Here is a 17451-nt window from a genome sequence, read left to right as displayed (position 1 = left end):
GCAGTGCACTATGAGTGGTCCTCTCTGTAATCTGTTACTGAACAGTGTGTGTCTCCTCCAGATCCCCCCTATGCCACCACCATGCCGGATGAGGTCACTGTGGGTGCCGGAGAAGCCGTTCGGTTGCAGTGCTTGGCCCACGGCACACCACCGCTGACGTATCAATGGACCAAGGTGAACGGGTCACTCTCTGGCTCGGCGTCTACTGAGGATGGAGTGTTGCGGATTCTGCAGGCCACAGCCGGAGATGCCGGAACTTACCGATGCGTGGCCAGCAATAAAGTGGGCAGAAGTGAGGCCACAGCACAAGTCAGCGTTCTGGGTAAGTGGTCCTCAGTAGAGGTACTTACTCTTCCTGCCTTGTGAGGCCTGTGAGAGGATGAGGTCCTGGGTGATGCACCTCATGACAGGGACTCTTCATGTTTTTCCACAGCCGGGTTCTCCGTACGCGTCTCCCCTCAGGTAGACACAAAGGCGATCGGTGCAACAGCGGAATTTACATGCAATGTGATTGGAGATCCAAGAGCCAGGATCCAGTGGGTGAAGCAAGGAGGAGAGCTGCCAGTGAACCACAGTGTGGATGGAGCGGTGCTGAGGTGAGGCTCTCTACTGCCCTCTGTCTTTCAACTTGTGAAACTGCTAGAGAGAGACAAGAAAACCAAACTATTCCTTGTGGAGGACAGTGACCTCTGGGTCCTTGCAGTGTTAAAATAAATTGACAATAAACTGATGAGATAATTGTATGTATAGTTCTAAACTTAAAGCGGAATATAACCCAGCATTTCAACTTTGCTCTAAAACATTATTTACAGCATTTTATATGCAACCAGCATTTTTTTTTTACTAGACCAGCATTGGAAGGGTTACACACAGAGTTTAAAGTCCTGGAGAGAAATGCAGAGGCATCAGAAGTTTAGATAGATACATTTAAGTAAACACAATGTAACAAGTGTGGAATGTGACACACTGACTGTGCAGGAGCTCCCAGACACAGAGAGAGAGTGATTCACATTCCTCACTTGTTACATTGTGTTTACTTAAATGTATCTATCTAAACTTCGGATGCTTCTGCATTTCTCTCAACGGAACTTTAAACCTCTGTGTGTAACCCTTCCAATCGTGGTCTAGTAAAAAAAATGCTGGTTGCAAATAATATGCTGTAAATAATGTTTTAGAGCAAAGTTGAAATGCTGGGTTATATTCCGCTTTAAGCAGAACTTTTCTGCAATCCAATGTTCTTATTTTCTGTTTAAAAGCTAAAAATGTAAGCTTAAATTTTTTATGGTCTCAGGTGAATGACTGCGGTCTGTTAGGGTAGGTGCACACGTATAACATAACATGAAAGGCTGCGTTTTAAGTCATGTGGATTTTTTTTGTGTGTTTTTTTCAGTTTTTTTTACCGCAGATGCATTTTTCAAGCGTTTTGCGTGTGTTTTTAATGCGTTTGCGGTTAGCATATACAAAACGCATATGCTTTTATATGCATTTTTCATGCATTTTACAATTGCATTTTATGCAAATAACTAGTAAAACAACGGGAAGTGAAAATATATCACAAAACAATTCTTTTTTTACAAAAACGCATATAAAAACACATGAAAAACGCATACCATTGCATTTCCATTGACTTTAATTATGTGCGTTTTTAATGCGTTTTTGCATAATATGCAACAAAAACAGCGTTTTTGAAAATCCATGCATAGAAAACGATGCGTTTTTAAATGCGTTTTCTTTTTTCCTGCGGCCCATAGATTTCTATTAGCGGCATAATTCTGCAATGCTAGCGTTTCTGCTAATTGTGCACCTAGCTTACAGCTCCAGGCTTTAACATTTACCTTTTTTTTTATCTGTTTCCAGCACTTGAAGTGCATGGACCAGCATTATAACGATCGACTGTAGGGACAGATGGACTTTTGGTAAACCTCATGGCACACCTGTACTCATGCTAAATTCTTTGCCAAGATCAGCCTAGCATATGTACGAGGCTTTAGAAGTATTTCCCTGCAAAGCAGACGTTTTATGGCCTGTAATTAGTTATCAAAGGTACACTACAGTCTGAATGCAGAGAAATTGTAATTTAAAGCCCTTGACTTACCCTGTAAGTTACATTAGCAGAGAAAGGGTCAAAGGGAATGTTGAGTAAAATTTAAAATAGCCATTTACTTACCTGGGGTTTCTTCCAGTCCCCTGAAGTCCTCCTGGTCCCTCGCCATCATTTCACGCTGCCAATTTCCTCTGCTGTCCCCCTCTGAATACTGGGCTACTTGGAAAGTTGCCGGCTACTGCATATGTGCGGCCCCGGCCATGGGCCTCCTTATTTGCACAACTATTACTTTACTACGCAAGCGCAGAACTCTCCCGACTACAGGAGTGAAATGGAGGTGGCATGGGGTCATGCATGCAGCGTTCGGAGGAAGACGGTAGCGGAACGGAGCAGCGCAGAATGACTGCTAGGGACCAGAATGACTTCAAGGGGCTGGAAGAAACCCCAGGTAAGTAACTGGCCACATAGAATTTCACTTAATATTTCCTTTAAGTGCTTGACAGTTTAGTCAGCACAGTAGGGGCTTAAGTACTTGGCAGTATTGTTGCCAGATGAGGGGTTAAGTGCTTGGCACTTTAGTTTGTAGAGGACGGGACATTTACTTTTGTAGTCTAAGAGTAAGGCCCTATTCACATGGGCAACTGACAGGTGTTGAATTCACCACCTGTCAGCTTCTCTTCTGCACTGGCCGGGTGCATTTTAGCGATTGGCGCTATCCCCCCCCCCCCCCCCCCCTCCCATGGAGTCAGACTGGCCATGTCGCGGTCCTTTGCTGCCCAGTAACTGCTCGGCAAACATGCCGTTCAGCTTCCCGTCTGAAAGAGGCCTAAGGCAAGGCGTTGGGGGCTGAGGCTGCACGGTTGGAGCAGTGTGTCAGCGCCAGACAGATGAGCAGGCAGAGGAGGGGTAAAAGTGAAATCAGAGGAAAACTTTTAACTGGGTTTTACTGTTGTATGTCTCTTAGTTGCTTGTTATTTCCTGTTTAAAAAGGTACAACTGAAAATTAAAGTAAAATCTCTACAGGAGAAAGAAGTTCCATTTTTAGGAGTCTTTAAATTTGTTACCAGTTCACAGGGACAGGAGGTGAAGGGTGATCTGATCTCACTAATGGGGCCAGACAGCATTAAAAGCTGGAATCTGAGCCATCGCTACGAAACTAACCAAAAATGTAATCACTGGATCAGTAAACCTGACATCCCCGCCACCTGCTTATCAGGACAGTATTATATGATACCCCAGGGTTTCCTGTGAACAAAGTTCTTCCCACCTGATGTTATACACACTTAAACAACGCAATATAACTCCAAGTCAATCACACTTGTGTGAAGTCAAACTGTACACTTAGGTAGCAACACTGATTGACAATTAATTTCACATGCTGTTGTGCAGATGGAATAGACAACACGTGGAAATTATAGGCAATTAGCAAGACATCCCCAATAAAGGAGTGGTTCTGCAGGTGGTGGCCACAGACCACTTCTCAGTTCCTATGCTTTCTGGCTGATATTTTGGTCGCTTTTAAATGCTGGCAGTGCTTTCAATCTGGTGGTAGCATGAGATGATGTCTACAACCCACACAAGTGGCTCAGGTAGTGCAGCTCATCCAGGATGGCACATCAATGTGTGGCAAGGTTTGCTGTCAGTCAGCGTAGTGTCCAGAGCATGGAGGAACTACAAGTAGACAGGCCAGTAAATCAAGAGATGTGGAGGAGGGTAAAAACCCAGCACCAGGACCTCTACCTCCGCCTTTGTGCACGGAGTAACAGGAGGAGCACTGCCACAGCCCTGCAAAATGACCTCCAGCGGGCCACAAATGTGCATGTGTCTGCTTGAATGGTCAGAAACCGACTCCATGAGGGTGGTATGAGGGCCCGACGTCCACAAGTGGGAGTTGTGCTTACAGCCCAACACCGTGCAGGCCGTTTGGCATTTGCAAAAGTATACCAAGATTTGCAAATTCGCCACTGGCGCCCTGTTCTCTTCACAGATGAAAGCAGGTTCACACTGAGCACATGTGACAGTGTCTGGAGATGCCGTGGAGAACATTCTGCTGCCTGCAACTGACTGGTTTGGCAATGTGTCAGTAATAGTGTGTGGTGGCACTTCTTTGGGGAGGCCTCACAGTCCTTCATGTACTCGCCAGAGGTAGCCTGACTGCCATTAGGTACCGAGGTGAGATCCTCAGACCCCTTGTGAGACCATATGCTGGCTGGGTTGGCCCTGAGTTCCTCCTAATGCAAGGCAATGCTAGACCTCATGTGGCTGGAGTGTCAGCAGTTCTTGCAAGGCATTAAGTCTATGGACTGGCCCCGCCCGTTCCCCAGACCTGAATCCTTTGAGCACATCTGGGACATCATGTCTCACTCCATCCACCAACAGACTGCACCACAGACTGTCCAGGAGTTGGTTGATGCTTTAGTCCAGGACTTGGAGGAGATCCCTCAGGAGACCATCCACAACCTCATCTGGACCATGTAGGGAGGTCATACAGGCAAGTGGAGGCCACACACACTACTGAGCCTCATTTTATCTTGTGTTAAAGGATACCCGAAGTGACATGTGACATGATGAGATAGACATGTGTATGTACAGTGCCTAGCACACAAATAACTTGGCTGTGTTTCTTTTTTTTCTTTCTCTGCCTGAAATAGTTAAATATCAGATATGTAAGTGGCTGACTCAGTCCTGACTCAGACAGGAAGTGACTACACCATGACCCTCACTGATAAGAAATTCCCCTTTTTACCTCTTTCTTGCTCTCAGAATCCATTTTCTGCCAGGAAAATGTTTTATAGTTGCAATTTCTTATCAGCGAGGGTCACACTGTAGTCACTTCCTGTCTGAGTCAGGACTGAGTCAGCCACTTACATATCTGATATTTAACTATTTTAGGCAGAGAAAGAAAAAAAAGGAACACAGCATAGTTATTTGTGTGCTAGGCACTGTACATACACATGTCTATCTCATTATGTCACATGTCACTTCGGGTATCCTTTAACCTCCTGGGGGATACAATAATATCGCCAGGGGGCGGCGCAGCACATTTTTTAAAATTATTTTTTTTTTAATCATGTACAGTGGTGTGAAAAACTATTTGCCCCCTTCCTGATTTCTTATTCTTTTGCATGTTTGTCACACTTAAATGTTTCTGCTCATCAAAAACTTTTAACTATTAGTCAAAGATAACATAAATGAACACATAATGCAGTTTTAAATGACGGTTTTTATTATTTAGTGAGAAAAAAAACTCCAAATCTACATGGCCCTGTGTGAAAAAGTGATTGCCCCCCTTGTTAAAAAATAACTTAACTGTGGTTTATCACACCTGAGTTCAATTTCTGTAGTCACCCCGAGGCCTGATTACTGCCACACCTGTTTCAATCAAGAAATCACTTAAATAGGAGCTATCTGACACAGAGAAGTAGACCAAAAGCACCTCAAAAGCTAGACATCATGCCAAGATCCAAAGAAATTCAGGAACAAATGAGAAAACAAAAGTAATTGTGATCTATCAGTCTGGTAAAGGTTATAAAGCCATTTCTAAAGCTTTGGGACTCCAGCGAACCACAGTGAGAGCCATTATCCACAAATGGCAAAAACATGGAACAGTGATGAACCTTCCCAGGAGTGGCCGGCCGACCAAAAGCGCAGAGAAAACTCATCCGAGAGGCCACAAAAGACCCCAGGACAACATCTAAAGAACTGCAGGCCTCACTTGCCTCAATTAAGGTCAGTGTTCATGACTCCACCATAAGAAAGAGACTGGGCAAAAACGGCCTGCATGGCAGATATCCAAGGCGCAAACCACTTTTAAGCAAAAAGAACATTAAGGCTCGTCTCAATTTTGCTAAAAAAAACATCTCAATGATTGCCAAGACTTTTGGGAAAATACCTTGTGGACCGATGAGACAAAAGTTGAACTTTTTGGAAGGAGCGTGTCCCGTTACATCTGGCGTAAAAGTAACACAGCATTTCGGCAAAAGAACATCATATCAACAGTAAAATATGGTGGTGGTAGTGTGATGGTCTGGGGTTGTTTTGCTGCTTCAGGATCTGGAAGGCTTGCTGTGATAGATGGAACCATGAATTCTACTGTCTACCAAAAATCCTGAAGGAGAATGTCCGGCCATCTGTTCGTCAACTCAAGCTGAAGCGATCTTGGGTGCTGCAGCAGGACAATGACCCAAAACACACCAGCAAATCCACCTCTGAATGGCTGAAGAAAAACAAAATGAAGACTTTGGAGTGGCCTAGTCAAAGTCCTGACCTGAATCCTATTGAGATGTTGTGGCATGACCTTAAAAAGGCAGTTCATGCTAGAAAACCCTCAAATAAAGCTGAATTACAACAATTCTGCAAAGATGAGTTGGCCAAAATTTCTCCAGAGCGCTGTAAAAGACTTGTTGCAAGTTATCGCAAACGCTTGATTGCAGTTATTGCTGCTAAGGGTGGCCCAACCACTTATTAGGTTCAGGGGGCAATTTCTTTTTCACACAGGGCCATGTAGGTTTTGAGTTTTTTTCTCACTAAATAATAAAAACCATCATTTAAAACTGCATTTTGTGTTCAATTATGTTATCTTTGACTAATAGTTAAAGTTTTTTGATGAGCAGAAACATTTGTTTGTGACAAACATGCAAAAGAATAAGAAATCAGGAAGGGGGCAAATAGTTTTTCACACCACTGTAGCTAGCCTAGCACTAGCTACATGATACCTGCTGTGCAGCGGCATCCCCCCACCCCCTCCGATCGCCTCCGGCAATCAAAGCAAACAGGAAATCCCGTTCAGAACGGGATTTCCTGTTTGGCTTCCCCCGTCGCCATGGCGACGATCGGGATGATGTCAACGACGTCGTGACGTCAGAGGGAGTCCCGATCCACCCCTCAGCGCTGCCTGGCACTGATTGGCCAGGCTGCGCACAGGGTCTTGGGGGGGGGGGGGAGCGGCGCGGCATGGCGGGTAGCGGCGAATCAGCGCGGAGTGGCGGCGATCGGTATATACACGGAGCTAGCAAAGTGCTAGCTGCGTGCAACAAAAAAAACAATTATGCAAATCGTCCCACCAGGGCCTGAGAAATCCTCTGTGGCGGCTTACCCCGAGCTCAGCTCGGGATTATCCCCCAGAGGGTTAAGGACATTACATCAAAGTTGGATCAGCCTGTAGTGTTTTTTTCCACTTTAATTTTGAGTGTGACTCCAAATCCAGACCTCCATGGGTTGATAAATTTGATTTCCATTGGTAATTTTGCATGATTTTGTTGTCAGCACATTCAACTATGTAAAGAACAAAGTCTTTAATAAGAATATTTCATTCATTCAGATCTAGGAAGTCATATATTTGTGTTCCCTTTATTTTTCTGAGCAGTGTCTAAACTTAACGTATATGATTCCTTCTCTGCAGGATCCCCAACTTAGAGCGTGGCGATGAGGGCGTCTATGTATGCAAAGCGAGAAGCCGATTTGGTAATGCCCAAGACAAAGTCAAGCTGGGTGTCCAAGGTGCGTATGCCGATCCATGTTCCAGGGTGCTACTCGGGTCTCATAGTGTCATCCCGTGTCACTGTCATTACACCCTGCTATACCCCCATACACTGTGTCACTGTCATTACACCCTGCTATACTCCCATACACTGTGTCACTGTCATTACACCCTGGTATACTCCCATACACAGTGTCACTGTCCTTACACCCTGCTATACTCCCATACCCCGTGTCACTGTCCTTACACCCTGCTATACCCCGTGTCACTGTCCTTACACCTGGCTATACCCCCATACCCCGTGTCACTGTCCTTACACCCGGCTATACCCCCATACACCGTGTCACTGTCCTTACACAGTGCTATACTCCCATACACCGTGTCACTGACCTTACACCCTGGTATACCCCCATATACCGTGTCACTGTCCTTACACTCTGGTATACCCCCATACACCGTGTCACTGTCCTTACACCCTGGTATACTCCCATACACCGTCTCACTGTCCTTACATCCTGCTATACTCCCATACCCCGTGTCACTGTCCTTACACCCTGCTATACCCCGTGTCACTGTCCTTACACCCTGCTATACCCCCATACACCGTGTCACTGTCCTTACACAGTGCTATACTCCCATACACCGTGTCACTGTCCTTACACCCTGCTATACTCCCATACACAGTGTCACTGTCCTTACACCCTGCTATACCCCCATACCCCGTGTCACTGTCATTACACCCTGCTATACCCCCATACCCTGTGTCACTGTCCTTACACCCTGCTATACCCCCATACACCGTGTCACTGTCCTTACACCCTGCTATACTCCCATACACAGTGTCACTGTCCTTACACCCTGCTATACCCCCAAACACCGTGTCACTGTCCTTACACCCTGCTATAATTCCATACCCCGTGTCACTGTCCTTACACCCTGCTATACTCCCATACACTGTGTCACTGTCCTTACACCCTGCTATACCCCCAAACACCGTGTCACTGTCCTTACACCCTGCTATACTCCCATACACAGTGTCACTGTCCTTACACCCTGCTATACCCCCAAACACCGTGTCACTGTCCTTACACCCTGCTATACTCCCATACCCCGTGTCACTGTCCTTACACCCTGCTATACTCCCATACACAGTGTCACTGTCCTTACACCCTGCTATACCCCCAAACACCGTGTCACTGTCCTTACACCCTGCTATACTCCCATACCCCGTGTCACTGTCCTTACACCCTGCTATACTCCCATACACAGTGTCACTGTCCTTACACCCTGCTATACCCCGTGTCACTGTCCTTACACCCTGCTATACTCCCATACACCGTGTCACTATCCTTACACCCTGCTATACCCCCATACACCGTGTCACTGTCCTTACACCCTGCTATACTCCCATACACAGTGTCACTGTCCTTACACCCTGCTATACTCCCATACCCCGTGTCACTGTCCTTACACCCTGCAATACCCCGTGTCACTGTCCTTACACCCTGCTATACTCCCATACACCGTGTCACTGTCCTTACACCCTGCTATACCCTCATACACAGTATTAGCATACTCTCCTACCAGTAGTGCACACACATCAACTCCATTGTCTCTACATTACAGCTCTTCCCAAAGTCAGGATTAACATTCGCACGTCGGTGCAGACGGTGCTCGCTGGAAACTCTGTGGAGTTTGAGTGTTTGGCGATCGGAGACCCGCAGGCCAAGGTGACATGGAGCAAGGTGGGGAACCGCCTGCCCCCAGATGTCATGATAAGTGGAAACATGCTGAAGATTGAGCAGGTGAAACAAACAGACGCCGGGCAGTATCGCTGTACTGCCACCAATGATGTGGGGGAGGTGCAGTCTCATGTCATCCTTCATGTACAGTGTAAGTAGCTGGCCATGTGAGCGTGTGGCTGGCCATGTGAGTGTGTGCTGGCCATGTACGTGTGTGCTGGCCATGTGAGTGTGTGCTGGCCACGTGAGTGTGTGCTGGCCACGTGAGTGTGTGCTGGCCAAGTGAGTGTGTGCTGGCCACGTGAGTGTGTGGCTGGCCACGTGAGTGTGTGGCTGACCACGTGAGTGTGTGCTGGCCAAGTGAGTGTGTGCTGGCCACGTGAGTGTGTGGCTGGCCACGTGAGTGTGTGGGCTTGGACGTGTGATCGTGTGGCTGGCCATGTGAGCATGTAGCTAGTCGTGTGAGCATTTGGCTTGCCATGTGAGCGTGTGGCTGGTCATGTGAGTGTGTGGCTAGTATTGTGAGCATCTGGTAGGTGATATTTTGAAGGTGTATAATATAATCTCCTGTTTCTTCTCCAGCCGTTCCACAGATTGCAGCTCAGCCAGAGATGAAGGAGATCACCACCGGATCCACCGCTGTCTTCCCATGTCTGGCTTCTGGCTTCCCCGTACCGGAGATATCATGGACTAAGGTACCAACATGGAACATGTGGCTGCAGTGATATTATCTTTAAAAAACACATGTTCTGGCTAGGAAGAGGGATTCCCCACTTATTCCCCAGGTCCAAAGGAAGACAGTGGGCCAGATTTATCAAGAGTGTCTGAGAAAAAATATTAGTAGGTTTTGAGAAATCCATGCAGAACTCAGTCATCAGTCTCAGACCTCCTAAGAAATCACTAGATAGTGCAGATTCCTTCTTAAACTGCAAGGAATAGAAGGCGCTAGGAAGGTCTCTCAGGCAGTGCAGTGTGTGAGGGGAATTGCTGTTGCTGAGGTAACCAACACACCTGCTGTCAGCAAGCTCTAAGTGAGGGGGGTTGAGCCCTTCACAAATCATATCTAGCCTGCACTGGCTTTAGAACTGTTAATGAGCACTTCTTATCTGCAGCAGTTAAAGAGGAGCTGTTAGGTATAAGGTCTCAGAGAAAATAAACACATATATCAGTAGCTAAAGATTGGCTGTACTTACATTACATATGCATTTCACTGTCCACGTTTGGATTTCACAGAATTTGTATATAGTATATGCAGAGATAGATGCTCCTGACAGCTCATGGCAGGCTCCATGTTTTTCTGTCAAATGTGTCGTCATGTCCTGCCTGCTTCCTGATCACAGATAAGCTCCTACTTGAACAACACAGTGTGCAGTGAATATTAATGAGCCATGTGGCTAGGAACAATAGCTGACTCCTGCAGAGTACTCTGCCCCGAGATTTATCAGTGCTACACGCTGGACTGATTACAAGCTTCTGTAACGTCTCATTAGCAGCCGAGGGGAGGGCCCCAGAATGCTTTGCAGTTTAGTATGCGGCTTGCGTCTTTATGGGTCTATAACAGACTTGCTGATAAGCACACATCAAAGGTAACTGAGATTTTTATCTTCACTAATGGCTTTTGAGCTTCCTTCTAAACTGTTTAACACAGGAGAATAGAGGTTTAAATTAGCTTCTGCAGCCTGACAGTTACTCTTTAAGGAATGGATTTACACTTTTCTTAACTGTAGTGCAGCTCTAGAAATCCACGCTAAACTGCCACTATTATGCTGGATGCACACGTTGAGATTTCCCGTTCGATTCCCGGGATCAAACGGATCGAATCGATTATTTCCAACATGCTCGATTCGGATTTCGATAGTTTCTGCCGTCTATTTGGCATACTTAACATGCAAATCGACGGCAGAAACGATCGAAATCCGAATCGAGCATGTTGGAGATAATCGATTCGATCCGTTCGATCCCGGGAATCGAAAGGGAAATCTCAACGTGTGTATCCAGCATTGCATAGGCTTTGGGAAGTTTCTTACTATCATGCAGAGCTGTTCTTCTGCTGATTAGAACAGTTTTAGAAGAAAAAACTGTCGGTAATGCTTTGATAAATCTGGCCCAGTAAGTTTAGATTGTGTGGTGAAAGATTAGATACTCTTTTGACTTTGTATTGCTGTCCTTTGTCCCCAACCTCTTCCTGTCCAGGAAGGAAGTGGAGGACACGCAAATCATGCAGCAAAGTTAGATTGGCCTGTCATATTTGGTTGGCTTGCGGCGACCTGTATCTACGCCATGATTGGACACTGGCAGCTCACATCAGGGCAGGGTTATATTTTCTCAGAACGTGGAACCGACTACTAATGTGATCCACAATCTTTTCAGCTGGAAGGAGATCTTCCCACCAATGCTCGACTCGAGAATAACGTTCTGACTATCTCATCCGTGAAGCCGGAAGATGCCGGTACATACGTGTGCACGGCAGCCAATCGCCAGGGCAGAGTCACGGCTTTCTCCATGCTGAAGGTTCGAGGTGAGGTCTTCTCCTATAGCTTCCTGTACTCTCTGCTCAAGTCGATGCGAGCTGGTGGAGTATTATTCTTTCCGTTTCTGTCTGATTCATACTTATTGTATTTATAAATGTATTTGTAGAGAGGGTTGTGCCCTTTTTCACTGGCCGGCCCCAGTCTTACCTCACCCTGCCCAGCATGAAGGATGCCCACAAGAAGTTTGAAATAAAGATTACTTTCCGACCAGACACAGCTGATGGTAAGAACATAGCAAATGCCTATTACTGTTTTTCCTGCAGTATTATCACCCATGATCTCCAGCTGTCTGTACATAGCCATCTCCTGACTCCACGCTCCTCAATCTCCCCTCATTGCAGCATTGTCACCCATCATCTCCAGCCATCCTTACTGTACATAGCCACCTACTGACTCCACACTCTTCAATGTCCCCTCACTGCAGCATTATCACACATCATCTCCAGCCATCCTTACTGTACATAGCCACCTCCTGACTCTACATTCCTCAATGTCCCCTCACTGCAGCATTATCACCCATCATCTCCAGCTGTCATTACTGTACATAGCCACCTCCTGACTTCACATTCCTCAATGTCCCCTCACTGCAGCATTATCACCCATCATCTCCAGCCATCCTTACTGTACATAGCCATCTCCTGACTCCACATTCCTCAATGTGCCCTCAGTGCAGCATTATCACCCATCATCTCCAGCTGTCATTACTGTACATAGCCACCTCCTGAATCTACATTCCTCAATGTGCCCTCACTGCAGCATTATCACCCATCATCTCCAGCCATCATTACTGTACATAGCCACCTCCTGACTCTACATTCCTCAATGTCCCCTCACTGCAGCATTATCACACATCATCTCCAGCCATCCTTACCGTACATAGCCATCTCCTGACTCCACGCTCCTCAATCTCCCCTCATTGCAGCATTGTCACCCATCATCTCCAGCCATCCTTACTGTACATAGCCACCTCCTGACTCCACACTCCTCAATGTGCCCTCACTGCAGCATTATCACACATCATCTCCAGCCATCATTACTGTACATAGCCACCTCCTGACTCCACACTCCTCAATGTGCCCTCACTGCAGCATTATCACCCATCATCTCCAGCCATCCTTACTGTACATAGCCTCCTCCTGACTCCACATTCCTCAATGTGCCCTCAGTGCAGCATTATCACCCATCATCTCCAGCCATCCTTACTGTACATAGCCTCCTCCTGACTCCACATTCCTCAATGTGCCCTCAGTGCAGCATTATCACCCATCATCTCCAGCCATCCTTACCGTACATAGCCTCCTCCTGACTCCACATTCCTCAATGTGCCCTCACTGCAGCATTATCACACATCATCTCCAGCCATCATTACTGTACATAGCCACCTCCTGACTCCACCCTCCTCAATGTGCCCTCACTGCAGCATTATCACCCATCATCTCCAGCCATCCTTACTGTACATAGCCTCCTCCTGACTCCACATTCCTCAATGTGCCCTCACTGCAGCATTATCACACATCATCTCCAGCCATCCTTACCGTACATAGCCACCTCCTGACTCCACATTCCTCAATGTGCCCTCACTGCAGCATTATCACACATCATCTCCAGCCATCCTTACCGTACATAGCCACCTCCTGACTCCACATTCCTCAATGTCCCCTCACTGCAGCATTATCACACATCATCTCCAGCCATCATTACTGTACATAGCCACCTCCTGACTCCACACTCCTCAATGTGCCCTCACTGCAGCATTATCACCCATCATCTCCAGCCATCCTTACTGTACATAGCCTCCTCCTGACTCCACATTCCTCAATGTCCCCTCACTGCAGCATTGTCACCCATCATCTCCAGCCATCCTTACTGTACATAGCCACCTCCTGACTCTACATTCCTCAATGTCCCCTCACTGCAGCATTATCACCCATCATCTCCAGCCATCATTACTGTACATAGCCACCTCCTGACAGCGCATTCCTCAATGTGCCCTCACTGCAGCATTATCACCCATCATCTCCAGCCATCCTTACTGTACATAGCCTCCTCCTGACTCCACATTCCTCAATGTGCCCTCACTGCAGCATTATCACACATCATCTCCAGCCATCCTTACCGTACATAGCCACCTCCTGACTCCACATTCCTCAATGTCCCCTCACTGCAGCATTATCACACATCATCTCCAGCCATCCTTACCGTACATAGCCACCTCCTGACTCCACATTCCTCAATGTGCCCTCACTGCAGCATTATCACACATCATCTCCAGCCATCCTTACCGTACATAGCCACCTCCTGACTCCACATTCCTCAATGTGCCCTCACTGCAGCATTGTCACCCATCATCTCCAGCCATCCTTACCGTACATAGCCACCTCCTGACTCCACATTCCTCAATGTGCCATCACTGCAGCATTATCACACATCATCTCCAGCCATCCTTACCGTACATAGCCACCTCCTGACTCCACATTCCTCAATGTGCCCTCACTGCAGCATTGTCACCCATCATCTCCAGCCATCCTTACCGTACATAGCCACCTCCTGACTCCACATTCCTCAATGTGCCATCACTGCAGCATTATCACACATCATCTCCAGCCATCCTTACCGTACATAGCCACCTCCTGACAGCGCATTCCTCAATGTGCCCTCAGTGCAGCATTATCACCCATCATCTCCAGCCATCCTTACTGTACATAGCCTCCTCCTGACTCCACATTCCTCAATGTGCACTCACTGCAGCATTATCACACATCATCTCCAGCCATCCTTACCGTACATAGCCACCTCCTGACAGCGCATTCCTCAATGTGCCCTCACTGCAGCATTATAACCCATCACCTCCAGCTGTCATTACTGTACATAGCCATCTCCTGACTCCACATTCCTCAATGTCCCCTCACTGCAGCATTATCACCCATCATCTCCAGCCATCCTTACCGTACATAGCCACCTCCTGACTCCACATTCCTCAATATCCCCTCACTGCAGCATTATCACACATCATCTCCAGCCATCATTACTGTACATAGCCATGTATATTGGAACTTGGTAATCTCCCTATTTTCTTTTCCCTTTCCTCTGTTCTCCTAACTACTTCCTCTCTTTCCTGTCTTTTCTTTTTCGGTAGCTCTCATTCTTTTCTCTGGTAAGTGGTCTCTGCATGGCTGCAACACTTTACTAGGAGTAAAACCCGTACTATCCCTTTGCAGTGCATATGCCCTTTACACTGCCCACTCCTCCTACACTCTACTCCTTCTGTGTAACTGCACCTACACTTTCTGCTCTTCCTGTGTAAGTCATCCTGTGTGGCCGGTTCCTGCAATGTAACATCTTCTACTCTTCCCTCCAGTGTAACTCTTCCTACTCTGCTTGCTACCCAAATGTATCTTCTTCTACATGGCTTTATCTACTTCTACATGGCCTGCACCTCCGGTGTAACTCCTTCTGCATTGCCTGTTTCTCCAACTCCTCCACCAATGTAACATCTCCTACACTACCAGCTTCTCCTTTGTAACTCCTCCTACATTGCCTTCTCCACTTGTGTAACTCCTCCTACATTGCCTGTGCCTCTTGTGTAACTCCTACATTGCCTGCTCTTCCAGTTTAACTCCTCCTACACTGCCTGCTCCTCCAGTGTAACTTCTCCTACACTACCTGCTCCTCCAGTCTAACTCCTCCTAAACTGCCTGCTCTTTTATTTTGTAGTGTAACTTCTCCTACACTGCCTGCTCCTCCAGTGTAACTCCTCCTACACTGCCTGCTCTTCCAGTGTAACTCCTCCTACACTGCCTGCTCTTCTAGTGTAACTCTTCCTACACTGCTTGCTCCTCCAGTGTAACGCCTCCTACACTGCCTGTTCTTCCAGTGTCACAACTCCTACACTGCCTGCTCCTCCAGTGTAACTCCTTCTACATTGCCCTACACGGTCTACTCCTCCAGTGTTACTCCTCCTACGCTGCCTGCTCATGCAGTGTGTTTGACGTGTCATGCATTGTAGCTTTGCTGCAGAGTGTGTAGTGTGATAACACATACTGTACAGAATAACCAGAAGTCACATGACTGATGCCGGGCCGGCAATCCAGAGCTGATCGGACAACATTCCAGTTCTTGTACGGCAATCCAACAACCTCTGTAATAGTGTGTGTTGCAGAGATTGTGGAATGGTGACTAGACAGCTGCTCGCCTCCTAGGTGCTCAGCGGGGGTCCTATCACCTGTGGGGGGGGGGGGGGGGGGCAAATAGTCCCTGCATGCCAGGGGATGTATATAGAATGCACAGGGTGTATGATGACGGCACACTGACTGTCATTTCCTGCAGGAATGTTGGTGTACAGCGGACAGAAGAAGAGCAGTGGGGCAGACTTCATGTCCTTCGGTCTGGTGGGAGGACGGCCGGAGTTCCGGTGAGGTTTTGTTTTCTTACGTATCACAGACATTACTTACTATATGATACAGATTTGTGTCTTTCCTCTGGGATTCCTCTACAGTACCACTCTGCAGTTTATTAAATGTGATCACACAGGATACAATCCAATCTTTTGAGAAATCAGTTTGGTAATCGTATGCAACAGATCACAAAATCAAATACAAAATGTCATTCCTTGTCATTGATCGACCTTTAAACAATTCTCAATAAATTGAAAACAAGGGGGAGGAAAGGAGCGGCTCTTCTGCTGGAATCCACAAAATAACCTTCAGCTTTTGTAGAGTCACACAGGCACCCCTCTCACCTCTCCCACTCAGTGATAGATGCCTCACTATTCAGTCAGGTGCTGCACACCTTCCATTAGATTATTTTGATCTTCACATCACACAGTTGTGACTGCATGGCAACCAGGTGAGGAGTACAAAGACAAGTGTGTCTTGCCTACAGTGAAACATGGTGGTGGGAGTGTCATGGTTTGGGGCTGCATGAGTGCTACTGGCACTGGGGAGCTACAGTTCATTGAGGGAACCATGAATATCAACATGTACTGTGACATAGTGAAGCAGAACATGATCCTCTCCCTTCAGAAGCTGGGGCACAGGGCAGTATTCCAACATGATAACAACCCCAAACTCTCCTCCAAGACAACCAATGCCTTGCTAAAGAAACTAAGGGTAAAGGTGCTGGACTGGCTAAGTATGTTTCCAGACCTAAACCCATTTGAGCATCTGTGGGTCATCCACAAACGGAAGGGGGAGGAGCGCAAGGTCCCTAACATCTACCAGCTTCATTATGGAGGAGTGGAAAAGGATTCCAGTGGCAGCCTGATATAATAAAATATTTACATACATGTGAGAGGTATACTCCATTTTTTGAGATACCCTTTTTTGAGATATTGAAGCTGATCTAGCTTCAGTATACCATAAGTGTCATGTGATGATCTACATTTTTTCCAAGTGATGATCACCGGTGTCTTCCATTGCCTCATGTTTCTTGTGATAACTTGCTACATTTGTCTGCAGATTTGATGCTGGCTCAGGAATGGCTACCATCCGTTATCCCATCCCCCTCAGTCTGGGCGAGTTCCACACCATTACCCTTCACAGGAGTCTGAACCAAGGATCGCTTGTGGTGGACAACCAAACTCCAGTCAATGGAACCTCACAGGTAATGAGGTGGCTTATCTGCTTATCCTCGTCAGTAAATATTCTGATCATCACC

General features: G+C 46.9%; 1 protein-coding gene across 5 annotated transcripts in view; it reads left to right on the top strand.

The window, feature by feature from the left end:
• HSPG2 (heparan sulfate proteoglycan 2) overlaps nt 1-17451 on the top strand; it is a 277578-nt gene that overhangs the window by 225858 nt on the left and 34269 nt on the right. For 3 of the 5 annotated variants that reach the window (XM_068241592.1, XM_068241590.1, XM_068241588.1), the window contains 9 exons: nt 62-322; nt 434-596; nt 7446-7543; nt 9150-9416; nt 9848-9960; nt 11636-11783; nt 11903-12019; nt 16123-16207; nt 17253-17397. In XM_068241592.1, the coding sequence (XP_068097693.1) occupies nt 62-322; nt 434-596; nt 7446-7543; nt 9150-9416; nt 9848-9960; nt 11636-11783; nt 11903-12019; nt 16123-16207; nt 17253-17397 (1397 nt within the window). Of the gene's footprint in view, nt 1-61; nt 323-433; nt 597-7445; nt 7544-9149; nt 9417-9847; nt 9961-11635; nt 11784-11902; nt 12020-14932; nt 14951-16122; nt 16208-17252; nt 17398-17451 lie in introns of all 5 variants that reach the window. The other 2 variants (XM_068241589.1, XM_068241587.1) reach the window with 1 other exon arrangement.

The sequence above is a fragment of the Hyperolius riggenbachi genome, chromosome 6 (genome assembly GCF_040937935.1).
Source record: "Hyperolius riggenbachi isolate aHypRig1 chromosome 6, aHypRig1.pri, whole genome shotgun sequence".
Taxonomy (NCBI): Eukaryota; Metazoa; Chordata; class Amphibia; order Anura; family Hyperoliidae; genus Hyperolius; species Hyperolius riggenbachi.
The sequence above is the reverse complement of the archived record's forward strand: the minus strand, read 5'-3'. Positions and strand labels throughout refer to the sequence as shown.